Source organism: Rhinoraja longicauda, chromosome 18, assembly GCF_053455715.1.
Source record: "Rhinoraja longicauda isolate Sanriku21f chromosome 18, sRhiLon1.1, whole genome shotgun sequence".
NCBI lineage: Eukaryota > Metazoa > Chordata > Chondrichthyes > Rajiformes > Arhynchobatidae > Rhinoraja > Rhinoraja longicauda.
In genome coordinates this window covers 5,862,332-5,889,119 of record NC_135970.1, presented here as the reverse complement: position 1 = coordinate 5,889,119, position 26,788 = coordinate 5,862,332, and the positions used below count along the sequence as shown (strand labels likewise).

The window sequence follows — 26,788 nt, the reverse complement described above, 5'->3', positions numbered from 1 at the left end:
ACAAGAATATCAAATTGTATTGGAATCGAATTTGACCTGTTCTTCATCCTGGGAATTAAACTCAAGGTAAGCAGGATTTTCCTGTGTCGGAAAGTTTGAAAATTATAAGGAAATTGAGTCGTTCATAATCTGTTTAACCTAAGACCTTACACACTGGGGAAGCATGATGGGGAAAATGGCCAACATAGGGAATTTTAGGATGTTGAGAAAGCAATAAATAGATTTATCATGGTATTTACACTCCACAGCCAATTTAGTTAAAATAAACATTGGGGGTAAAACTGATCAGGGTGTTCTGCCTTTTATTGCGTTCATTTGTTATACAAATGGGAGAGTCGTTTTCTAAATAGCAGGGAACATAAGCTTAAAGACATTTGCTTAAAGAAAAAGATGAAAGACACAGAGTCATTGATCAATGATGACTTTAGTTTAGTTTAAAGATATGGCGCGGAAACAGGCCCTTCGGTGGACCAGCGATCATCCCCACATTAACACCATCCTACACACACTAGGGACAATTTACACATACATCAAGCCAATTACCCTATATACCTGTACGTCTTTGGACTGGAGTTATGGACATATTTTAAAAATGTAGAATCCACAAGTAACCATTGTGTGGTGAGAATATAAAAATGCTGTGGGTGCTGTGAATCTTTGAAACATTTTGGGTTTCTCAGTGCGTACTGTTAAGGCCTTGAATAAACCGACTTGTTTGGGAAACTCACCACTGTTCTATGAGATGTTTTATTTTGTGTCTGTTCCTATCTGAGTTGGCCCCAAGTAACGCCAGATTCAGGGTACAGGTATAGCACAAGATATTCCCTCCTACACACCTCACCCATGTCAAATGGAATACAAGGTTCGGTGTCAGTTCCAGTCAAGGAAAGTGCAGACAACAAATGCAGATTAATTTTTATTGATGATTATTATAGCAACTAATTCAAAGTTTTCTTGCAATTAGAGTGAGCGTAGAAATACTAAGGATGAAATGAAACTTCATTTGCTGGAGATGGGAGATTATTAACAAGTCCAATACATGTGGAATTCCTGATAACACTCCTTCAAATGCCACCAATTACCACAGCTCTGTAACCAGCTAATGCAGTTATTCTATGACATCTGGCAAACACATTTCTCTCAAAGCATCTGGGAGAAACACTGGAAAAAATAAGATGGAACCCAACCAAAAATCAAGCAACAGGTTGCTCCATTGAATCTTAGTGAATGGCCAAGAATAACCATGTTGTCCCATTACTTAGCAAGCAGATGAGTGGCTCTGCAACGCTGACAGGAAGTCAGAAATTAAGTTTCATCTTTTTTTGGCTTAGTAGATCCTATAGAATTGATTAAGAAATTAATAAAACTATATTCCAATGTTTAAAGAAGGCAGAAACAGTTTCAAGCATTTACAGTTCATAACATCTTTCTATTGGAAACTTTAATCGATTTCTCAGTTTCCGGAAGCATTCAGGAAATCTCTATCCCTTGTTCTTGTTCAGTGTTCTTTGGGCTGGCGCCAGAGCTGGGGGCTCCCAGTTGTTTTATGAATGGCTCACATTTTGTGGGCACACACCCACACTTGGTGACGTAGGTATAGGTAAACGTAGTTGTCCTACTGCCTGGGCAAAGTAAGGTGATGCTTTTCTTGCTGGTTTCCAACTCATGACAGCAGCTACAGTTGTGTGAAATCATATTTGCTTCGGAAGAGTACCTGTCGTAGAATGAGAGAGGAAAGAATACTCAGAATGCAGGTTCCGGATAAACAATAATCAGTCAATCAATCAATCACTCAGGGATGAACAGTGCTGGAGGTCAGACAGCAACTGGTGAGCATGGATAAGTGACCTGTTGGGTCGGAACCCTTCTTCAGACTGATTGTAAAGGAGGGACTGAAAGCTGAAAGAGAGGAGGGGCAGGACAAGGCCTGGCAGGTAATGGGATGATACAGGTGAGGGGAGATTTTGATACTGAGATGGTGGACGAAGGCCGGAGATGAAAAGACTAAAGGTGTAAGTTTAGGTAAGTGGCAATTTGTGAAGCGAGAGGAAGGATGTAGGTGGAAGGGGAGATGTAGGTGGTTACTGTTGCCCCTCTCCACTCCTAACCACCCCCTTCTCTTCACCCCACTCCCCACCCCCCTACTGTGCCCTGCCTGGGTTTGCACCTATTTCTCCCCTCAAACACCTAAACTTCTTTACAATAATAGGGAGCAGCTTTTTACAACTGAGGTGCGTAGGAATATTTTCAGGCAGAAGGTGAGGGTTCTCTGGAATTCTCATGCCTGGATGGCTGTGGAGGCCAGATCAATGGAAGGAGTTAATGTGGAGGTAGATAATTAATAGAAACATTAGGGAATTGAGGTTGATGTGGAACTGGCACAGAAGAGGAGCTGAGGCTGAGGAGAGATGAGGCATGATCACATTAAATGGTGTTACAGGTTTAAGGCGGTTTTCAATGTTGCACATTGGGAGGTTGAATGTAAAGGGAAAATATATCATGAATGGAAGACATTAAGCAACATTGATGTACAGAGGGATCTTGGGGTCCAAGTTCATAGCTCCCGGAAAGTGGTAACACAAATAGATAGCATAGTAAATAGTAATTGGTTGGGGCATTGAATATAAGAGTCTGGAAGCCATGCTGCAGCTCTACAGGACAATGGTTAGGCTGAATTTGTAGTATTGTGTGCAGTTCTGGTTGCCCCAATGCAGGAAGGACGTGGAAGCTTTGGAGAGGGTGCAGAGGAGGTTTATCAGATTAATGCCTGCATTAGGGGTATTAGCCATAAAAAAAGGTTGGACATTCTTGGATTGCTTTCTCTGGAATGCCGGAAGTTCCGAGAAGACCTGATAGAAGTGTATAAAATTATGAGGCATAGATAGGGTAGGCAGTGAGAACCTTTATCTCAAGATGGAAATATCAAATACTAGAGGGCATAGCTTTAAGGGGTGAGGGATAAAGTTTAAAGGAGAGGTGCAAGGCAATTTTTGTTTACAAAGTGGATGGCGAGCTGCCTGGGGTGGTAGTGGAGGAGGATAGGATCATGGCATTTAAGCCATTTTTGGATAGACAGGGAATGGGGGGGGGGGGGATGTGGATTATGTTCCTGTGTTGTACCATTCTATGTTCTATGAATTTAGTGTTGATACGTACACTGAAGAGGTCATACAGCGCCCTCCACAGGAGGTCATCGGCACTTCTTGTTGTGATCGGCATCTCTTGTGATTGATGTAGGTCACGGACTTTTTAACACTGCATGTCTTTGGAATACCTGCAAATGCAATCAGAATTAAGGATCAACAAACGTGACTTAAAATTCCCAAATGACTTCTGTTTTGTTAGTGTGTTTCCTTTCTGTAACCTGCTCCCATACAGCTACACAACTAATTAACAGAGGCTTTACACACGAGTCTTGGGTTCAGCCATTTTAATTCAGGATCTCCTCGGCTACAGCCTCATGGGTAATATATATCCGAGTGCGCTATTCCCATAACAACTTCAACTTATGAAGGAGCATGAGGGTTAAGGGAAGAATTTTAAGATCAGAATATCACCTGATTTTACATTGGTCAGATGTATTATTTTGCAGCGATTTTCTTAATTTGTGGGGAGGCACAGGAGAAGAAATCTTTTTCCCTTCCATCCCTTTCCACAGTCACCTACATTGAACTTCAGATATTCAGGAGCAGTGCAACTCCGCAGAAAGGAAAAATTATGTTGTTGCTCCAGCCAAGCAGTGTTGAGTTTTGTGATAAACATCTCAATGAAAATAATAAAGAGTGGTGCATTTGGCACAGTTGGTGGAGTTGCTGCCTCACAGCACCAGAGACCTGGGCTCAGTCCCGGCTGCTGTCTGTGTGGAGTATGCACGTTCTCTCTATGATCAATGTGTGTGCAAGGGTCGCACTCACCATGAAAGTGTGTGCAAGGGTCACACTCATCATGAATGTGTGTGCAAGGGTCACACTCACCAGGAGTGGGTGTACTAGAGTCACACTCACCATGACTTTGTGTGCAAGGGTCACACTCACTAGGAGTGGGTGTACTAGGGTCACACTCACCATGACCTTATGTGCAAGGGTCACACTCACCAGGAACGTGTGTGCAAGGCTCACACTCACCAGGAGTGTCTGTGCAAGGGTCACCCTCACAATGAATGCATGTGCAAGGGTCACACTCACCAGGAATGTGTGACCTGAAGTTGTGTTAAGGATGGATTGCACTCAGAGATACCAATCATGATGAAAAATTGATTAGATATCTCAGACACTCTGACAATTGAATCTCTCTGCCTGTTCCTTTAACAATGAAACACAGAAACGTCAGTGTCACCCTCTTCACGGCAACTCAAGGCCGGGAGAATTCAGTGATTAAATAATCCGCTCTGTTTAATTCAAGAGCAGGGAGTTATTCTGCAATTGTGTCAGTCTGCTACTTACATGTCTGACAACATCCATCCTTGTCCATGTGTATTGTTCCCTGTCAAAGAGAATAAACATTAATTGAAGATAATTGAAAGTTTAATGCAATATTATAAAACATATTAATTCATGATCAGTCGAACTTACAGGCTCACAGTTATCATGATCCAAACGAGGGCACCATTGATTGTAGATGTTTGGAATAAAGTGGCCCCCTATTTTCTCACATTCATACTTTGTACAGTTGTTTTTTCCCACAGATATTTTCTCTCCAGGCTGTGGAAAACAGGGAAGAGACTTGTCTATTTAAATGTTTAAATCCGTGGAAATAATCAGACCATTGATTCTTACATCTTATTAACTGTCATGTTGCATTTCTCCCCATTAATTTGGTTTACAGTTGATGCTACCATTAGTTCCTTTTACTTCTTTGCCTTACAAGTGGTGGGTTTGCACAGTTTTCCTTCCACATTTGACTGCTTGCCTCCAATTATATAGCTACTCTGTGTCCAGTCCTCTGCCAATTGGATTGACATCTCTCCCACAGCATCAGTAAAGATATTGGACACACTCAGGTTTCAGGTACAATGTACCCTGATGTACAGCTCCCATTTTCACTGGAAATGCTCCTAATGACCCCAAACTCTGCCTCTATCCAACACCATCCTGCCACCTGTGTTTTTATCTGACCTGTCTTCCTGTTCCTTCACTCGGGAGTACATCATGCTCTTTATTCACTGCACAACATTAGAGCCCTGTCTTTAATCTTTGCCTGACTCTCTAAATTCATATTCCAGAACCTCGTTTGTTTATCTGCCCATGTTATCTATCGAAGTGTTCCATGACCACTGAGGTTCACTCTCCCCCTTTCAGAATGTCCCTCCTCTGGCCCATCCATCATTCTGGCACCAGGGAGACAATTTATCAGTTGAGTCCTATTTGTAGCTGCGGAAACATCATCTCCATCCTTACAGTTGAGTCTCTGATCACTGTAAACTCACTGGGGGACCATTCCTATGTTCCTTATAAGATCCCTGACCCAAATTGTCACCTATCCATGCTATCCAGGGATGCTGACTGACCCCTTGAGTTACTCAAGCATTTTTTGTCTTTTTTTATCAACCAGCATCTGCAGTTTCTTGTTTCTACATCTTCCTTATAAACTCACTGGGATCCCATTCTTAGGCTCTTTATACACTGGCTGGGGTCCCATTGCAACACTCCTTAGAAATTGACCAGGGTCCTGTCCCCAGGCTCTTTATAAACTCCCTGGTTTTGTTTTCTGTATTCTCTAAATTCTCCTGGCACAATGGAAAATGTGTGATACTACTGTGTTCTAAGTAAGAAAAAGTGAATTAAACATTTGTTGGGGTACTAACGGGAGTAACACCCAAGACTGGAGAATCTGCTTGTTGAGTACCGACAAACTCTCTGTGCTGGTTTAATCAGAGCTTCACTGTGCAACATTAGAAAGTCCAGTACCATTTTCAAACACCATTTTCTTTTCATATAACCACAGGTGCAGCGGTAGAGTTGCTGCCCCACGGCGCCAGAGATCCATGTTTGATCCTGACTACGGGTGCTGTCTGTGCGGAGTTTGTGTGTTCTCCCAGTGACCTGCGTGCGTTTTCTCCGGGTGCTCCGGTTTCCTCCCACACTCCAAAGATGTACAGGTTTGTAGGTTATTTGGCTTCAGTGATCTTGTACATTGTCCCCAGTGTGTGCAGGATTGTATTAGTATACGTGGTGCCTGCTGGTCGATGGGCCAGAGGGCCTGTTTCTGCTCTATCTCTAAAGTCTAAAGTAAAGTCTAAAGTACTGGATTACGCTGCTTCATTGTCCTGCGATTTTCTCAACGTCTGGCTACTGTTTCTCTGTGGAGACGTGCTAGCATTGTGGCAATTGCAGTGGACAGGCTCTCTGGCCAAGCCATCTTCTTTGGCTACAGGTGTTACATTGGCTGTTCTTCACTATGCCAGCTTACCAGAAAACGGAGGAATTATATATGTTGAAGAGACAACTTTCAACCTAAGTTTCCAACTTAGAAACTGTGTGAGAATTCTACCATTTTAGCACCTGATGCTAGATGCTCCTTTGCTGTGTGATCATTAATTCAATCTCATTTATAAATCACCAGATCTACAATTCAATAAAATCTTCTTAGAAATTATCCCAAATGTACTCTGTCAACATCCCCATGGCAAGCTTTGGTTTCTCCAATCTATGTGAAGTTTAAAGACATCCGTGATTATTTTAGTTTAGTTTAATTTAGTTTAGAGTTGCAGTGCGAAAACAGGCAAATTGGCCCACCGTGTCCGTGGCTTCCAGCGATCCCCCTACACTAACACTATCCTACAAACACTAGGGACAATTTACAAGTTACTAAGCCAATTAATCTACAAATTCTAGGTCTTTGGGATGTGGGAGGAAACTGGAGCACTCAGAGAAAACCCACGCAGGTCACGCGGAGAACGCACAAAGTCTGTACAGACAGCACCCGTGGTCAGGATCAAACCTGCGCCTCTGATGCTGTAAGGCAGCAACTCTACAGCTGCACCACTGTGCCTCCCGAAAGCATCTGTCTTACAAGCATAAGACCCTAAATTACACTCTGTCCTTCAGTGGAGCTGCTGAGATTACTTCCATTTCTTCATGCAAACTAATTCTACATCTTGATCCTCTGAACTAAGATCCTTTCTTGCCACCTTATCTTCCCTTCACACTTGTTGACGATGACAATATCTATGATGTGAAGGAAGGAATTGTAGATGCTGGTTTAAACCGAAGATGGACACAAAATGCTGGAGTAACTCAGCAGGACAGGCAGCATTTCTGGAGAGTAGGAATGGGTGACGTTTCGGGTCGAGACCCTTCGTCAGACGGAAAGTCATGGGAGAGGAAAACGAGAGATATAGACGATGATGTAGAGAGATTGAGAAGAATGAATGAAAGATATTCAAAAAAGTAACGATAATAAAGGAAACAGGGGATTCTTAGCTGTTTGCTAAGTGAGAACGAGAAGCTGGTGTGACGTGGGTGGGGGAGGGATGGAGCGAGAGGGAATGTAGAGGTTACTTGAAGTTAGAGAAATCAATATTGATACTGCTGGGTTGTAAGCTGCCCAAGCAAAGTATTTATGATAACGGGTCTCCAAGAAGTAAAATGCATACCTGAAGGATTATTGGTGGCCTGTCTGGCAGTTCAATTATACATGAAACCTGGGTACAATTTCCACAGCATTGTCCTTCCTGCTTCTTGTATTCATAGCCCTGTTGTGAAGACATCAATAATTAGTCCCATTTCAATGACTATAAATGGAATAATGAGTGATTAGTGGGTTAGATGGTTACCTGTGAACACTGAGTATTGCACTTATTGGGCGTGCATGCAATGGCACGGAGCTTGGTTAATGGATCCATTTCTTCAGTACATTTGCAATCCTTGCATGTATTCTGTGGTACAGTCATTCCCGGCTGAAACACAAGTAAAGTTTGAGTTGAGATGTGGTTTAAAATTTGTGCTGGGCTTTTAATACAATGTAATGAAACAGTTGGATTTCATGCAGTGAAGTAGATATACCTCTGGAGGTTTATGTTTTTTTGCAGTAAATTCGAAGAATCATTGAATTACAAACTAGGAGCAGGACTTTGCCATTTCCCCTTCTCTGAAATTCAAAGTAATCGTGGCTAATTCATTTGGAGCCTCAACACATTGACATCGATCCACTTCCTTTCTTATTGAGAATCTTGTGTTACCATGAGACTATCTACCTCAACCTTAAAAATAATCAGGCTGGTTCCACCTACCTTTGAGGAAGAGAATTCAGTGAGTGACTCCATATTGTTAAATGTAAATCCTCAGTTCCCTCATCAGAAGAAACTTCTCCTCCCAACACAAACCCTCTCAAGACCCCTAGGCTCTGAACTGTTCCAGCCAAGCTCTCTCTCACTTCAAAACCCAACAGATACTAGCCTAATCTCTCCATCCTTTCATCATACAGCAACCCATTCATTTCAGATATTGGTCCATTTAACCTGAAGTGTTTCCAGTGCAGTGTCATCTTTCCTTATATAAGGAGACTGATGATGTGCATCCTATCTTGATCTGATCTCACTAAAGCCCAGAGGAACTGAACTACATTTTCCCTACTTTCATTTTCCATTTTCCTGGCGATAAAGGACAATATAATATTAGCTTCCCTCAATACTTGGCATAATACTAGCACAACTGGATCGTTTTACATTTCAGAACTCTGCAATATTTCTCTATTTAAATAACATGTTTAGTTTAGAGATTCAGCATTTTGTGAAGAGATACCTTCGATTTGTACCAGCATCTGCAGTTATTGTCTTATAATACCATGGACCCATTGGTCTGTGTGGATGAGTTAGGCCAAATGTCATGTTCCTATGCTGCAAAGCTGTAATTAGTAACTCTGCATATGTCAGTGTACCTTACCTTGTATTCAGTGCCATTGTACACACAGACTTGTTTTGCTTCTGAAAATGAAATAATATGCCATTAAGTTAACAGTTCACATATTTTGTACTGCAGGCATGCTACTTTAAATGATCACCATCGTGACCATAAACTACTGGTATCACAGATCAACATAAAAGTAACACTTACTACAGGTGTAATTTGGGCAGCATTTATCGTGTTGCATGTGGAGCACTGGCGTGTATCCAGGTTTGCAGTCAAATTTCAAAGTTGTGCAGTGACTTGTGTTACATTCTGAATAGGCAAAAAATGACATCACTTAAGTAAAAGCACCATTAGAGGTTTCATTTTAGGTTAAAAAAAATGTTACTATTATTTCAATAAATCAAGGCCTGATTAAACTAATTTCCCAATTAACCACAAGTTTTGAGTACCAACTAGTCTGATTAATACTGCCCATCCTCTTCAAAATTAATCCAGTGGTGAGCCCATCATTCTGGTGGATCGTGATGAACCTCAGTTTACCACTAACAACCACTATTCACTCTTTGCAAACCCCCAAAGAGCACGGAGGGTGATCGTGTTACAATTCTGTTTCACTATCCCTTGGTCCTCACCTTTCACACTATCACCCTCCGTAACAAACACACCATCCTCTGACATTTCCATCACCTCCAAAGTGATCCCAACACCGCACGTCTTCCCATCTTCTCCTCTTTCCGCCCTCCGCAACTCTTTGGTTCACTCATCCCTTCCCACACAAATCACCACCTCCCCAGCTACTTTCCCCTGCAACCACAGGAGATGTAACACCTGTCCCTATACCTCCTCCCATGGCTCCATCCAGGGATCCCAAGTCCTTCCGGATGAGACAGGGGTTCACATGCACCTCTTGAAACCTCATCTACTGCATCCGGTATCCCAATGAGGTCTCCTGTATATTGGCAAGACCAAGCGTAGATGAACACTTGCACTCAGTCCGCTAAGGCCTACTGGATCACCCGCTTGCTAACCATTTTAATTCCCTTCCCATTCCCATACTGACCTTTCTGTCCTAGGCCGCCTCCATTGCCAGAGTGAGGTCATACACAAACTGGAGGAACAGCATCTTAAACTCCGCTTGGGTAGCTTATAACCCAATAATATCAACACTAAATTCTCTAATTTTAGATAACCTCTAATAGCTGCATTATAAAAGAAGGGTCCTGATCTGAAATATCGTCAGTCCATTTCCCTTCGCAGATGATGCCTGACACGCTGAATTCCTCACACTAATACCTAAACCCTTTCTATCCTCTCTGAGTTCACTGGAAAAAAAAAAATCACATAGGTGTACTTACATCTGGCAATTAAAATTGATTCTCTGTGCTCTTCATGGAGTATTCCAAATGATTAATCTCCAAGTTGTCTTTTATCAGTAGAACTTAATCTTCGAGAACTTAAGAATCATTCAGCACAGAAACAAACCCTTTGGTCTATGCTAGCCTATCCCATTTACCATCCAGTTTTTGCTTAGAAATTATTATTTCTAAAATCATTACATAAGTCAACAAGATTCCCTCTTGGCAAAACTCATAATGCATATGATTTTGCTTTGAAATAATAGAAAATTTCATGCTGGAACTGTACAATGAAATATTCATGCACACCAACTTAGAAGATTAATAATCAAAATGTTGCAAAAGATGGAGAGAGAAACAGAATTGTTTTCAGGTCTATGATCCTTCCACAGAACTGGAAAGGACAGCAAATACACTGATCTGCTGTGTATTTCAAAGCATTTTCTGTTTTTGTAAACTGAGAAAGTGTCCACTCACTGCATGTGGTTTCTGTACAACACAAGTCGTCTTGGTTCCTTTCAACAACTGGTACAAAGCCCTGTTCTTTACACACCACTGGAGGTGATATGGGGCATTTGTGGGGTTTGCAGATGATGCTCAATGTCGCCTTGACGCAAGAACAATCCTGACAATTGCTTTGCCATGTTTCACCGACCTGTCACAAACACAACAACAGCAGGACATGTTTTATCAATGTGGAAGCAGAAGTTAATATCATTCTCAATGATAGATATTGGCTGCTCGCTTGATAAACCTACCTGCTTTGGTTTTCCATCAGGTCCAATGCAATCTACAATGGACATAAAGAAAAATCATAACTAATGTGCTTACTGACTGAATTTGAACCAAAATACTAAGTGCTAAATAATCAACAAAGAAACATAACATATAAAATACAAAGAAAGAAAGATGATGGATAAAATTAAGTGACTGCTGATCAGAGGAGCAGTAATTGACTCAAGTGACAGTCAGTCAGTCAGTCAGTCAGTCACTCACAAGCCAATTAATTAACCAAAATAATCACTGTAATAAAATGCACTTTCAGCTAAGTTACTTTCCTGGATTTTCTCTCATGATGTATTCCATCATTCCCAATGTGCGGAACTCTCCCTACAATTCCCACATGATATTATATCCCTTCTCTGTGAGGTAGCTCTAGTTAAGGTTCAACTGTGGGAACTTGGTAATGGGGTTACCAGACCTTGTAACAGTTGTACAGAAATATACTTACTGCAGCTATCTGTGCAGATGTTTTTGGGCTCAAACAGGATCTTGCCATCAGGACAGAAGCAGCCTTCATCAAACCCACCCTTATCACTGGGTGTATTTTTGTCAGTCCTGATCACAAAAGGGAGCATTAATATTGTGCATTGAGTGAAGGAGAGAAGGAAAACGAGAGAATGATTTTTTGAATTGTCAGTGAGAATGTTTTGTAAAATAAATGCAACAAACCTGGACCCACAAGTTGGCTGCTCCTTTGATGCACATGGTTTATATTCCATCTTTGCAGGGCAGTGATATGCTGGATTAAAGTAAACAAGGAAACGAAAAATTAGGTATCAAATCTGAAATTCCACAATTGTACAACTCTTTTGGTTAATGGTTACAATGCTGGATACTCTTTCTCGCTTTCCTGATACTCTTCCCTGTTTTATGTCAGGATTCATAGATCCCCAGGATTATAGAGCTGTACAGAACAAAAACAGACCCTTCATCTGACCTTGTCCATGCCAACCAAGTTCACTTAGTGGGCTAGTCCCATTTGCCTGCATATAGCCCATATCCCTCTCAGCATTCATATCCACATTTATCAATTTAAAATGTGTAATTATACTGCTTCTACAGCTTTCTCATGCAGCTTATTCCAGACACACACTACTCTCTGAGTGAAAATCCAATACTTAAGGATTTGTTTGATACTAACTGCCTATTCTGATCTTCTATGGACTGTAGCATTGGTTGCACTACGGAATTTGGTATTGCACTTATGGTTATCTAGTGTTACAGTTATTAATTTATTTTATTGATAATATATTTATTCATGTGTTGTTGCCTTTATGAGCCTGTTAAGCCTCAACAAGTAGAATGTCATTGTTCCATTCCCAGTACATATGACAATTAAATATCCTTCACTCGTGATTCAATAAGTTTTGAAAAGAATTTGGAGAAATATTTGAAGGCAGTTAACTTATCAAGGCCACACGGTGAGAAGGGCAATCTAGGCCAAAATGGAGTCAGAGCAGTCATGATGATCTGAAGAAGTGAAACCATTCAATGATATTAGGAGGAAATGATTAGTTATCAGTTTCTACCTCCCTATCTCTTTCCTCTACCACCACTTACCCCTTCCCATTGTGACCCTCTTTTACTCTCCTCCCTACATTCATCTCCCACCCCTTCCATCCTCGAGTCTTGCATTTCCTTTTTATTCCCTCTCTCCTCTCCTTGTCCCCTTCCACCCACATCCCTCCCACCATCTTTACATTTCACCTCTCCTTTGTATTCTGACACCCTTTTGTCTCCTTTGCATCTTCACTGTTTGCCACTGTCTCCACCAATCTACCATTCATTCCCCCTCACCTGTATCCACCTATCACTTTGCCACTCCTACCTTTCTTTTACAACTTTCTCCATCACTGAAGAAGGGTCCCGACCTGAATCATTGTCTGTTCATTGTCCTCTACAGATGCTGCCTGACCTGTTGAATTCCTCCAGCACTTTGATTCTTGCTCAGTTACTTACAACATACTCCGCTGGTGTGATTCCGCCAATCCACACAGGTATCGCCTTTAAGTCTGCACATCTTGGAATACATGTCTAGACTGGAGCATATTATTGTCTCATTCCTGACATGGCATGCGTCGTTCACACAGGCTTCATAGAATGGGCCTGGGGGTACCTTGTCATGGCATTTTGAGAAGATACTATGAAAAGAATAACAATGTTAGAAATGCAAAATGTTCTGGGTGGAACAGTCTACCTAACATATTGATTGCAAGTCATCATTCCTTCATTGTCAGAGATAAGTGACCACCTCCCGCTCCATCCCCCACCTCCTCTCCTCCTTTCTCTCCTAGCCCTCTATGAGTGGTGACGATGAGGCCATTCATCTACTTCTGACAATAGTTGAAAAAATGAGGAAGAAATGTGGTACTAGTCAAACAACAGCGGTAGATGAGCTGGTTAGCTGGTCAGATGATAAATGTCCAGAAATCTATCAATCCCTCAGAACGACTTAGCTTCTGAAACCTTCTGAGGTAGACAGTTCCACAGGTTCACCACTCACTGAGTGAAAATACTTCTACTCATCTCAATTTCAATGCCAATCAAATGTAACGGGAAAGTATACAGTTAATGGCAGCAGCTTTGGTTTTGGAAGGTGCACTAATGATTGATATTCTGAAGATCGGTCACCAGGACCAGAGTTCACAGGCAATTGTTGCACTTGAATGGAGATTGTCACCAGGTGTGCATCAGCCAGGTCTATTATTCGGTCTCCAAATTTGAGGAAGGATATTCTTGCTATTGAGGGCGTGCAGCGTAGGTTTACTAGGTTAATTCCCGGAATGGCGGGACTGTCATATGTTGAAAGACTGGAGCGACTAGGCTTGTATACACTGGAATTTAGAAGGATGAGAGGAGATCTTATCGAAACGTAGAAGATTATTAAGGGGTTGGACACATTAGAGGCAGGAAACATGTTCCCAATGTTGGGGGAGTCCAGAACAAGGGGCCACAGTTTAAGAATAAGGGGTAGGCCATTTAGAACTGAGATGAGGAAAAACTTTTTCAGTCAGAGAGTTGTGAATCTGTGGAATTCTCTGCCTCAGAAGGCAGTGGAGGACAATTCTCTGAATGGATTCAAGAGAGAGCTAGATAGAGCTCTTAAGGATAGCGGAGTCAGGAGGTATGGGGAGAAGGCATGAACGGGGTACTGATTGAGAATGATCAGCCATGATCACATTGAATGGCGGTGCTGGATCGAAGGGCCGAATGGCCTCCTCCTGCACCTATTGTCTATTGTCTATTGTCTATTAGCTTGTTGGTAATCAAAAGGAAAATTAATGCATCCTTTAAGAATAATATATTTTAACAGCGTTCTGATTGTTAAAATGAATAAATAGCTGTGCAAACTGGTTACTAGGAAAATAGAAAGGAGAATGATTAACCATGACTGCCCAGTGCCCACATTCCCAACACTACCCAAATGTCACCTTTACCCTAGGAATAAGACTTACGGGCCAAGGATGATCTTGCAAATATCTGATGCTGCACAAGGGGTAGTTGGCACAGTTGTCGGACTGAGTGTGGTTTTTGGAGAAGATGTCGTTGAAGTATATATTGGCCTTGGGGTTGTAGTTCCGACACTACAATTCTTATCCTTAATTATCCAGTGAGACGCGGAGTGAGAGCAAGAAGCTACCACAGTTCCATCAGGCAACGTGCAGTCATCTTTCTTGTTGTTGGTGCAGGTACCTAGGGAAGTGGAAATTGAGAATTGAGGCATTACTTAAAACGTACTTATCACATCATCGGATGCCCATAAGCGAAGAAGTCTTCCCAATGCATTTTCACTTCTCTCCATTAACCTCTTCCACACCACTCCTCCACTGATTCATGGGCCCAAATCTTACCCCCCCCCCACAGTGTCTGAACCCAAGCAATTAGGACAAACATCCAAATGCATTTCCCTGAACACCCCCAATGTAACATCCATTTGATACTCGACATGGATGCCATTCTTTCAAAGAATGTCTTGATCTGCTTTACATTGTCAATAGACAATAGACAATAGGTGCAGGAGTAGGCCATTCAGCCCTTCGAGCCAGCACCGCCATTCAATGCAATCATGGCTGATCACTCTCAATCAGTACCCCGTTCCTGCCTTCTCCCAATACCCCCTCACTCCGCTATCCTTAAGAGCTCTATCCAGCTCTCTCTTGAAAGCATCCAACGAACTGGCCTCCACTGCCTTCTGAGGCAGAGAATTCCACACCTTCACCACTCTCTGACTGAAAAAGTTCTTCCTCATCTCCGTTCTAAATGGCCTACCCCTTATTCTTAAACTGTGGCCCCTTGTTCTGGACTCCCCCAACATTGGGAACATGTTTCCTGCCTCTAATGTGTCCAATCCCCTTATTATCTTATATGTTTCAATAAGATCCCCCCTCATCCTTCTAAATTCCAGTGTATACAAGCCCAATCGCTCCAGCCTTTCAACATACGACAGTCCCGCCATTCCGGGAATTAACCTAGTGAACCTACGCTGCACGCCCTCCATAACAAGAATATCCTTCCTCAAATTTGGAGACCAAAACTGCACACAGTACTCCAGGTGCGGTCTCACCAGGGCCCGGTACAACTGTAGAAGGACCTCTTTGCTCCTATACTCAACTCCTCTTGTTATGAAGGCCAACATTCCATTGGCTTTCTTCACTGCCTGCTGTACCTGCATGCTTCCTTTCATTGACTGATGCACTAGGACACCCAGATCTCGTTGAACTCCCCCTCCTCTTAACTTGACACCATTCAGATAATAATCTGCCTTTCTATTCTTACTTCCAAAGTGAATAACCTCACAATGTTGGGAGAGTCCTGAACCAGGGGCCACAGTCTAAGGATAAAGGGGAGGCCATTTAAAGCTGAGGGTGAAAAATCTTTTTCACCCAGAGAGTTCTGAATTTGTGGAATTCTTTGCCCCAGAAGGCAGTGGAGGCCAATTCACTGGATGAATTTAAAAGAGAGTTAGATAGAGCTCCAGGGGCTAGTGGAATCAAGGGATATGGGGAGAAGGCAGGCACAGGTTACTGATTGTGGATGATCAGCCACGATCACAATGAATGGCGGTGCAGGCCTCGAAAGGCCGAATGGCCTCCTGCACCTATTGTCCATGTTTCTATGTTTCTATGGTTAAACCCCGTGCTGCTCCCACAGAGGAAAGTAAAGTACATTCTGAGATACACCTCATTAGATCATCTCACAGTCACCATACCCTCCCACTAAAATAACTTATTTATAAAGTTGGGAGAGCAAAATGAGAAAAATAAGCCAAAAAAACATATTAGAAAATATGACCACTATCTTCCATGAATGATAATTCTCCTTAATTTTTTTTAAGGCAAAAAGTTTATTAACAGAACAAATACAGATTTCCAACATCTCCATGTTCCAAAGGAAATGTATTGAAAGCCCTCGTGTTAATCCACGCATGGAGATATCTCAATTTAGAGGCGACATTTTTACCCTTCTGAAAACTGAAATGAATAAGTCCCAGTGATACATACCACATTGTCCTTCAACGTTCTTCCCAAAGATCTCGTAAGGAAGGTCTATCGTAAAGTCCAGGCCATTAAAAGTAACAGTAACATTAATGGTAATAATCTCAACCTTTTCCGTGATCCCTGAGGAACTGATCCTGACCCCATCGTGGGAATACGGTTGTATAACCTCCTCATTATTGACCAGTGTCTGCATAAGAAAAACAGGATGCTCCGGTCAGCCACGGTTTTATTTCTGTACTTTATAAGCTTGAGGAACATGTTGACATCTAAGTCAGTCTCGAGTCATGGTGGAGGTGGTGACCCCTAGACCTGCGGTTGATGGTTATGGTCGATTGCCATGTGGAGGCATTGCCTGGCGGATCACTGGTCGTGGGTTCCTTGAGCAATGCTGCCCAACCCTTCTCAATGAGCGGGGCAACAGGAATTTTTCTCTGACTTTGGATGTTTCTCTGCCATGAATCCAATCCTACCTTACGTTCTGTTCAAATCCATTCTTTCCCCCCCCCCCCCCAAATCCCACCCACCTCCGGAAAAACATATAGAACATGCAGCATAGAAACAGGCCCTTTGGGCCATGGTGACTGTGCGGAACTTGATCCCAAGTTAAACTGATCTATTTTGCCTGTACATGTTCCATATCCCTCTGTACACGTGCCTGTCTAAATAGCTCTTAAGTATCACTATTATATCTGCTTACACCATGTACACCATCACTATTATATCTGCTTACACCATGTTAGCACAATCCAGGCACCTACCACCCTCTTTCATGTAAATCTCCTTTTAACTTTCTCCACTCACATTTAAGCTATGTCCTCTTGCCTTTTACATTAAAGTCTATCTACTCCATCCACAGCTCTCAGACTTTTATATATTTCTATCAGAGAGCACCCACAGTCTGTAGGACCTGTTGAGTAGGCAACTTGGTAGACATAGCTTGGGCATACTTGGCAGACATTAAGTAAATGGGGAATATAAAGTTGGTCAATAGGTCTGTTTTTGTGCTAAAGATGACAGACATTGGAATCATTTTCCTGTTTGCTTCAGGAAACATTTTTGTTTCAGGTGCAAACGACATGTAAGGAAAAAGGGAAAAAGATTTAACCGTAGTTCTGGATATTTCTTCTGTTCGATTGAGGCTTTGGTGAACTCTTCTCGATGGAACATTTGCTCACAACAGGAGTAAACATCAAGTGCAACAGGTAAATTACACCATCGTTACACATTTATCATTTTCACGCTGTCCGATCTGATGAAAGTTCCAAAAGTGGACCGACAGTGACTTGGTCTTACCACTTGAGGGCACCCTGGACCAGTGGAAGGATTGAGATGGTTGGGCAGACAAATCTTTGGCACACATCACCGATCAGCCAAAACATCATGACCACTGACAGGTGAAGTGAATAACATTGATTATCTTGTTACAGTGGCACCTGTCAAGGGGTGGGATATATTAGGCAGCAAGTGAACAGCCAGTTCTTGAAGTTGATGTGTTGGATGCAGGAGAAATGGGCAGGAGTAAAGACCTGAGTGACTTTGACAAGAGCCAAATTGTTATGGGCAGATGACTGGGTCAGAGCATCTCTGAAACGGCAAGGCTTGTGGGGTGCTCCCGGTCAGCAGTGGTGAGTACCTACCGACAGTGGTCCGAGGAGCGACAAACCACAAACCGGCGACAGGGTGTTGGGTGCCCAAGTCTCATCGATGCACGAGGGCAACGAAGGCTATCCCGTCTGGTCCGAACCGACTGTGGGAAGATGACAAGCCGGTGGAAGGAGTGTGATGCTCTGGGCAATGTTCTGCTGGGAAACCCTGAGTCCGGCCATTCATGTGGATGTCAATTTGACACGTGTCACCTACCTAAACATCGTTACAGACCAGGTACACCCCTTCATGGCAGTGGTATTCCCTGATGGCAGTGGCCTCTTTCAGCAGGATAATGCGCCCTGCCACACTGCACACATTGTTCGGGAATGGTTTGAGGAACACGATGAAGTGTTCATGGTGTTGCCCTGGCCTCCAAATTCTCCAGATCTCAATCCGATTGAGCACCTGTAGGATGTGCTGGATCGACAAGTCCGATCCACGGTGGCTCCACCTCGCAACTTACGGGACCTGAAGGATCTGCTGCTAACGTTTTGGTGCCAGATACCACAGGACACCTTCAGGAGTCTTGTAGAGCCCATGCCTCGGCGGGCCGGAGCTGTTTTGGCGGCACACGGAGGACCAACAGCATATTAGGCAGGTGGTCATAATGTTTTGGCTGATCGGTGTATACACAGAGGGATATTCCTAGTTTTCTGTTATTTCTAGGAAAGCATTGAGAGTTTGTCCTCAATGCCCAACACTGCTTTATTATTGTCATGTGCACTGGGATACTGCAAAGCTTTCTAACGTGCGCTATCCAGGTAAATCTTACCATAGATGAATGCATCACGTAGTGGAAAACAAAAATAGAGTTGCAGCTGCAGAGAGTGCATTTAAAAATAATGCAAGATCCACAATGGGGTAGATTGGAAGATCGGAATACATGGTGGAATGCTTCCTTAGATCAAGAGGACTCAGTGACATAGAGGCAACGTCACAGCCATCCCAACCTTAATCCAATGGCTTTATTTGCAATGGACTTTCATCATGCATGTTAAATCCAAACTGGTTGGCAAAGCTCTCTTCTTTGCCAATTGGCATAAATATAGAAATGCTTACCGTGGCTTTTATTGAGTTGTCGACAGTCGCCTGAATCAATGTGATTACTGAAGAATTGTAGAATATTTTGAGGGCTGCAGAGTGTGACGTATCTGGCCCACTGTAGGCGTTGTCCAAGTAAATCTTGAAGTCTTTGAACTTTTCTGTTATTTGCTTCACCAGAATGTAAGTACAATTTCCTTTGAATGTGTAGGATGTTCCATCAAAAGTCAGGTAATGGGAACCTCCCCATCCACTGCAAACACCTGGAATTTCAAAGGCAGACTTTGTTTTCAACAAAATATTTATTTAAGCTGAAATAGCAAACATGCAGATACTGGAAAATACTCCCATAGATCGTTACTCCCATAGATCTCTGTGGTTGATCTTGTCTATGTGCCACAACTCTTATTCTGTTGTCCTCATGTGAATATTTTTTCTGTTTGTATAAAATCTGATAACTCCCATCATGCACAAACACTAAAACAACTTTCTATAAAAGTTTCTTTTGCAGTTATGGTCCACTTGAGATTAGCTCCTGGACATACTTATTGGATTGTCTCTTATTCTCAGGACTGATGGGCCTCTCATTTCTCCTCACCCAGACCCTGACTACTCTCCTCCAGTACTTATGGAATCATGCAACATGGATACAGGCCCTTGGGCCCAACTCATCTCCGCTGAGCAAGATTCCCATCTGAGCTAGACACCTTTGCCTGAATCCAAGTTCTGCCAGAACTCAATGAGTTGCCTGGGGAAAAAACAAAGTTGAAATATAAAGCTGGAGTGATTCTGATGGTGAAACCTGTTGGGATGATGTATTATTGACTCGTCAATTACCACAGTGAAATAATGAACTAATAATGTTCCTTCAGCATGTTAGCTCCATCTTCCACTCATCTATTAAATCACATTTAATTTTGATAATGCATGCGTTTCCACAATACTCACAGTCACATTGTTGCTGATAGCAGCAGTTGGAATGATCATAAACCTTTTTGGGTCGCAGTCCATTTTGACAAATGACTGGTTTAACACTTGGACATTTCACTGACGCCACGGAAACAGTGTTGTTCCCTTTGCAAGTTGCTGTTGTGCAATTGTCCAGTTTCCAAGTCTCATTTATCTATGGTTCGTGGGGGGGGGGGGGGGGAGGGGGGGGGGGAATGAACAATTATAAGAAGTTAAGGCATTCACAGAATCCCTGAGGCTGCTGCAGAAGGAGAAAACAACTACCTCCCAACCAGACCCGAACCTTATTGTGCCAAGAACCCATTGAGATCTGAGCCTTCAATTCTAGTAAGGTCAGAAATAGTGCTGGGGTGTGGCTGGGCAAAGCATTTCATGGGGGTGTTCCCTTAAAATATCTATACCATTTTGATCTATAAATGTGACATTGGAACGAAAACCAATTAGCTCATTAAAGTCTTCTAAAGACATGTGTGATAAGTCTAAAAGGTCAAGAAAACCACTAAGTTTAATCGAGGATGAACAGAAACTCTTTGATAGGAAAATGATGGCAAACCATGCTAATATTTGTCTGTTTTTAAAAAGTCAGATGACCCCCCCATCACCCATGAGTATTAAAAAACTTTCCGTAAAAGTTTCAGTACCAGAGATGAGTTCCTTTGGTTTCAGGGGAGGTGGACCTCAATGATCCCATTGAAATTTCGAGAAGAGAGGGAAGCTGTGGATGTTTGTAAGGGGAATGACAGAAGAATAGAAAGAATATCATGGAAGGGTTACATGGGGATTAAAAGGCCAGGGACAGCCAGGTAGGTATTCAGTAAAGAAGGGAAAGGGGAGAAGCAGTGGGCAGATGGCCACAATGCAGCTGGACATATTTTATATCTCAGTAACCTGGGAATTCACTGGGTCTGGGGGAAACATTAAAACATGGGGTTTCATCGCATGTTGTGTCTGTTGCAGCAAAATCAAGAGCCTGAGCATCATATGCCACTGAGAGGATTTTCTCCGGGCACTCCAGTTTCCACCCACACTCCAAAGATGTTCAGGTTTGTAGGTTAATCGGGTTTGGTAAAGATTGTAATTGGTCTCTGGTGTGTAGGGTTGTGTTAGTGTACGGGGTGATTACTGTGGGTGTGGACTTGGTGGGTCGAAGGCTCTGTTTTGGCACTGCATCTCTAAATAAAAACAAAAAAACTAAAGAGGCTTTTAGATGTGCACATGGAAGTGCATGGAATAGACTTTGGATATGGATCATGTACAGTAGATGAGAACAGTTTAATTTGACATCATGTTTCAGCACTAACATTGGGGCTGAAGAGCTTATTCCAATGCTGTACTATTCTCTGTTCGAAAGACCCCTGATGTAAACATTCCGACTGTCACTAGGATACTCACAGCTCTTGGTGGGTGCAGGTCTGTGCATCCGATCACTGGTGTTTTTGTTGTTGGTGCTGATGTCTCTGTGGTTGGTGCAACGGAAGTGGAGCACGGTGTGGTGTACTTCACAATTTCACACTTAGACGAACATAACCCAATGTAACACCAGCCAGCTTTATCACTGGTAGAGTAAAATTTCTCTCCTGGAAGGAAATGGAAAGGCGAACTCCTTAAGTCTTGACACGCTGCACTAATTCAGTATTTAGGTAAAAAATACATTCGCTGGTACCACATGTTTGGACAAACCACGGGAAATTTACACATTGCCTCATGGGAAATGGCACTATTTTATGTACTGCATCATGAGATTTTATTTGGCATATTTCTACCAAGAATCACACACACAGAAAATTATAAATCTCGCCTCTTCCTTAGGACAATTGTTTCCCTAGTTGCAGTGGGAAGAGATAAACGATCGCAGCTTGGTTTTATCATGGTCAGATATAACATGTAAAGGAAGGTTAAAAACAAAAGTTACCCAAATTTGTGAGGTCAGAACGGAAGGTTTTTAACTCACTGCATTCTGACCCAAAGATAGAACAAATGGAAATTGTGATTTAGACGTAAAATAACTTCTGCATGCTGGTGTTATTGGCATAGATGGACACAAAATGCTGGAGTAACTCAGTGGTTCAAGCAGCTTCTCTGGAGAGAAGGAACGGGTCAAGACACTTCTTCAGACTGAGAGTCTGGGGAGAGGGAGACTAGAGACATGGAAGGGTAAGGTGTGTAAGCTACAGATCAAAGCAGACAATAAACAAGGAAATGTTGAATGATTCATTGTTTTAAAGACGGGAAGGTAACAGCGAGGCGTACAATCATTAAAATTAATCAGGAGGACAGTGAAACTAGTCAGAGCACAGATTGTCTAACAGTTGTTCACAGATTGTTGCACAGTTTGTAGTTTTAACACTAATAGAAAGGGTATATGTTTATAATTACAGAATGGTACAGTAGAAAAAATTGTGGTTGGATATGTATATTACTACATTTTGAAACCGTTTTGCCAGCTTATACTATTCTCTAATATTTCATTGGTAATGTATATTCTTCTGATTGAATTTGTTTTAGAATTACACCAGAACAGTTGAACAGATTATTTTGCTTTGTACCTGCAGCCATAATATATTATCCATTTGACAAGTGGGAATGTTCTTTAAAACAATGTTAGCAAGAGTTAAGTGCCATCACATTCCAGTAATAGGGACATGGAATGATGGCCAGATTAGTGAACCTTTGATGTTATTGATGGCTTGATTAAGGAAAATAATAATGGCAGGTACACCAACTCCAGTCAAGCGAGTTCCTTGAGGAATATAGAGGGTATAGGAGAATGAGAACAAAAGGAGGTGATTAAATATTATTAGCAGGTAAGATATGCTGACTATCATTCTATATCTATATTAGAAGCAAGAGTTAGACACAATATGATGAAGGGATAAACAGCATCTCTGGATAGAAGGAATGGATGAAGTTTCGGTTCGAGACCCTTCTTCAGATTGAGGGGAGAGGGAGACAAAGAGATATGGAAGGGTAATGTGTGAAAATCAGATATCAAATGGGATGAAGTTCAAGGAAAATGTAGAATAGACCATTGATAGCTTGGCAGTCCTGAACTACTATCCTCCTCATCGGTGACCCTCTGGCTATCTTTGATTGGACCTTACTGGCTTTACTTTGCACTAAACGTTATTCCTTGATCATGTATCTGTACACTGAATGGCTCGATTGTAATCATGTATTGTCTTTCCGCAGACTGGTTCAGCACGCAACAAAAGCTTTTCACTGTACACGTTTCAATGAACTGAACTGAACTGAACTGAAGAAGAAAAATTGGATATTGTAACAAGCCACCGGTATTTGTGTGAGTGAACAAAGTAAGTGCACAGCAGCAAATGATTGGTAGTATGATTGCTTTACTGGAAACACTAGGTTATGTACTGGTGTCAGTTTGGTGTCTGAGTCTCTATACCAGTTGCTCAAGGGGAGACAAGGCCAAAATCAGGGGCCTGGGCGAACATGGGCAAGTAGCACATGAACAAGGAAGCCTGGTAACATCCTCACATATGGCAAGATTAGGAAGTGGTACATTGACAGAGGCCTGCTTCCACTGCTCTGTGAAAACATAGACGTTTGTACCAACGTCCGTATCGTGATTTGTACAAATTCGCATGCTGAGCTTGTACAGAGGTCTAACAAACACATTCATGGACTGTGAAACAAGCACTATCACTTCAATTATACAATTTAATGATTGCTTTATACAGTCACATGTTATTGAACTAGTGATACACTCACCTGCGGGTATTTCTTTTCCATTGACTTTGCAGAAGCAGATTGTTGAAGCTGTGGAACTGGGTGTCGTTGTTTCCACCGTTGTGGTTTCAGCTGTACTGTGCTCGGTGATTGGAGAGGTGTTTTCGCATTTTCTTGTATAAGTCGACATTTTGCAGTCCTCAGTGCACAGTGTGTAATTGCAGAGGCCTGATTTATCTTCGGAACTCACACTAGCCTGCCCTGCATGTCAAAGCAACAAAAATTATGCTTCATCAATGTGTTGGATGGATATAAAAATGAACACAAGTCATATTTCAAGCAGAGAATGCATTAGGAGTCACCACTCATTCTGCGGAAACTACATCACGATTACATTGCCTCTGATATTATTAATGCCAAAATGTTTCTTCAGCCCATACACTAGACAGCTACTGTTAAACCCTGTGGATTTTGATGCTATTTGTTGTAGAAATATATATAATATACAAAAATATATACAAACATGTATTGGACAATTCCTGTGCAAAGGTTACCTGGTTCACCAGGCAAGCTCTATGCAATAGGAAGAGGACATCACAAAATAGAAAGACCAGTGGGTCATTGACAACATTGGATCCGCATCGTCACGGACCATGATATGAAGGCCCAAGGAACTGCAGATTTTGGTTTACAAAAAAGGACACAAAGTGCTGGAGTAACTCAGCAGGTCAGACAGCATCTCTGGAGAACATGGATATGTGACATTTCGGGTCAGGAATCTTATTCAGATTGATTGTGGTGGGTTTTGGAGAGGCAGATGTCCAGGCAAAGGTCAGAACATGGAAGAGAAAATGGTTTGAAGAAGGGTCTCGACCCGAAACGTCACCCATTCCTTCTCTCCTGAGATGCTGTCTGACCTGCTGAGTTACCCCAGCATTTTGTGAAGAGAAAAGGATTGATGAGTTGCAAATTGTGAGGCTAGAGGAAGAAATGTAAGTGGAAGGGGAGGGGGAGATACGTGCGAGTCTAGATGAGGCACAGGGGAGAGAGAGGGGGGGAAGTGGAAGTGGGGGGAGAAAGAGGGAGGGTGGGCAATGGAGGGGGGTGGGGTGGAGGGAACATTTGTAGTTATCTAAATTTGGAGAATTCCATATGTGTTAGGTTGGTATTTGGCTGCACCATCATGAGTGTATAAGGAGTATCAGGTGTACACAACCTGATTTTCTTTGTCTACAGGTCAGGCACATTCATCAGGTAAATCAGACCTCTATAACTTTACTCTGTGTACTGAGGTTTGTAAAGTTCTGAAGTACACAGGAAGATGTGAGACTGCGACATCCAGCCCCATCTCCAGCTCAAGCACAGATGGGGCTGGATTCCAGTAATTCACCCCACAAACCCTGACGTCTGGAATTGCTGTGTCTACCATGGACAAGTGTTTACTCCTGATAAGTGCATTCATCGTTAACAATAATTTACTAACTACAAAATCGCCTCGTTTCTACATCAGTCACACTGTCTCCCATACGTAGGTGTCTATGGTTCCCATATTGGCCTCATTAGCTCGTGACCCCACAGAGCCTGAATAGGATTATATTATCTTTGAACCTGAAATTCTCCCTTAAATAATTGGGGTTGCTTCCATCCAACACCAAACAGCATTTCACATCAGAAACAAGGAAGAACATGCCACAGAGATGCATGAATCTTTGTGGGCAGCTTTCCTCAAGGTGAGCTCAATCTCTGGCTCCTTTGTAAGCACAGAGCGTTCTCAGTCCTTTCCTCCACTTTATTCCACTCATACAGAAGTGGAATCTTCCAGATGATGAATGGTCACGACCCAAAAAGTCGCCCATCCATTCCCTCCATCGATGCTTCCCGACGTGTTAAATTACTCAAGCACTTTGTGTTTTGCTGGAGCGTTCTATCACACAGGGCTTCACCTTCCCAGCCACTCCCCATCTCTCAAATTTCTCAGTTTTAGATTTTATTGTGTTTTATATCTGCCATTAATTTAGATAATATCCTTTTACCCAGGCTGTCAGTCACTCTGTGGCTTTATTCTAATCCTGCTCATTTTCAAGTTGAAATAAAATGCGAAATGCAGGAGTAACTCAGTGGGACAGGCAGCATCTCTGGAAAGAAGGAATTGGTGATGTTTTGGGTGTGAACATCCCTGAGAACTTGCCTTAGTCTGATGAAAGGTCTCAACCTAAAACATCACCCATCCGTGTTGTCCAGAGAAGATGCCTAACCCACCGAACCACACCAGCACCCTATGTCCTTTCAAGTCTTGACTCTTGCCTTGAACACAGTCTAGGGACTACAACAGCATGGACTACAACACAATAAAACAATTGTAGGTCAAATGGCAGCAATAGAAATGCACATTTTGGAGCATTGTAGATTCCTTTAAATGTTGAGAGGATGTATCCCCCATTAGAAAGTCAGAATCATGGCCTCTGGCTAGGAAATAAGGTGAGAGATACTTTATTAGTGAATGGTTAATGTCTGTGAACTAGTACTCAGTAATCCCTTCCAAGGTACAAATCAGTTTGTTTCAGAAAATAAAGGAAGTGCGAGGAATGCAGATGGATCTGAAAAGTAGAGGTGACACTAAGGTTCAAAGACTTTCATGTGTATGAAGGAACTGCAGACGCTGGTTTAAACTGAACATAGACACAAAATGCTAGAGTAACTCAGCAGGTCAGGCAGCATCTCTGGAGACAAGGAATGGGTGATGTTTTGGGTCAAGACCCTTCTTCAGACTCTCCTGACTTTCATGTTCTGTATTCCTTTCTTTGGCCTCATGTTCCACTCCTCTTCACTCCTTGCAGCCCTTTCCTTATATTACTAGCCTTTGTCTAGCCATCAGTCAATCAAAACCTCCCTCGTCTGTATCCACCTATCACTTGCCAGGCGATGCTCCGCCCATCCCCAATTCTTGTTTCGCTAC

The 26,788-nt window shown here is 42.4% G+C and overlaps 1 protein-coding gene across 1 annotated transcript; it reads right to left on the bottom strand.

Annotated features, from left to right (window-relative positions):
* Positions 1–972: 972 nt before the first annotated feature.
* Positions 973–20,184, bottom strand: LOC144602456 (intestinal mucin-like protein). Its single transcript, XM_078415602.1, has 17 exons — positions 20,122–20,184; positions 19,192–19,455; positions 16,489–16,672; positions 14,443–14,680; positions 12,947–13,128; positions 11,657–11,726; positions 11,436–11,542; positions 10,963–10,994; positions 10,682–10,859; positions 9,054–9,158; positions 8,883–8,923; positions 7,775–7,897; positions 7,595–7,693; positions 4,572–4,700; positions 4,443–4,482; positions 3,157–3,274; positions 973–1,714 (listed from the first exon to the last, which is right to left on the bottom strand). Exons 1-17 carry the CDS (start codon positions 20,182–20,184, stop codon positions 1,471–1,473), a joined length of 2,217 nt encoding a protein of 738 aa, XP_078271728.1. The 3' UTR covers positions 973–1,470.
* Positions 20,185–26,788: the final 6,604 nt, after the last annotated feature.

Excerpts from the sequence above, each read along its gene's own strand:
- LOC144602456 (XM_078415602.1), bottom strand. The coding sequence starts at position 20,184 with ATGGACTGCGACCCAAAAAGGTTTATGATCATTCCAACTGCTGCTATC. Across the intron at positions 16,673-19,191 it reads ACAACTCAATAAAAGCCACG|ACACTGGTCAATAATGAGGA; the intron begins GTAAGCATTTCT and ends TTTCTTATGCAG. Across the intron at positions 4,483-4,571 it reads ATCATGATAACTGTGAGCCT|GGAACAATACACATGGACAA; the intron begins GTAAGTTCGACT and ends TCTCTTTGACAG.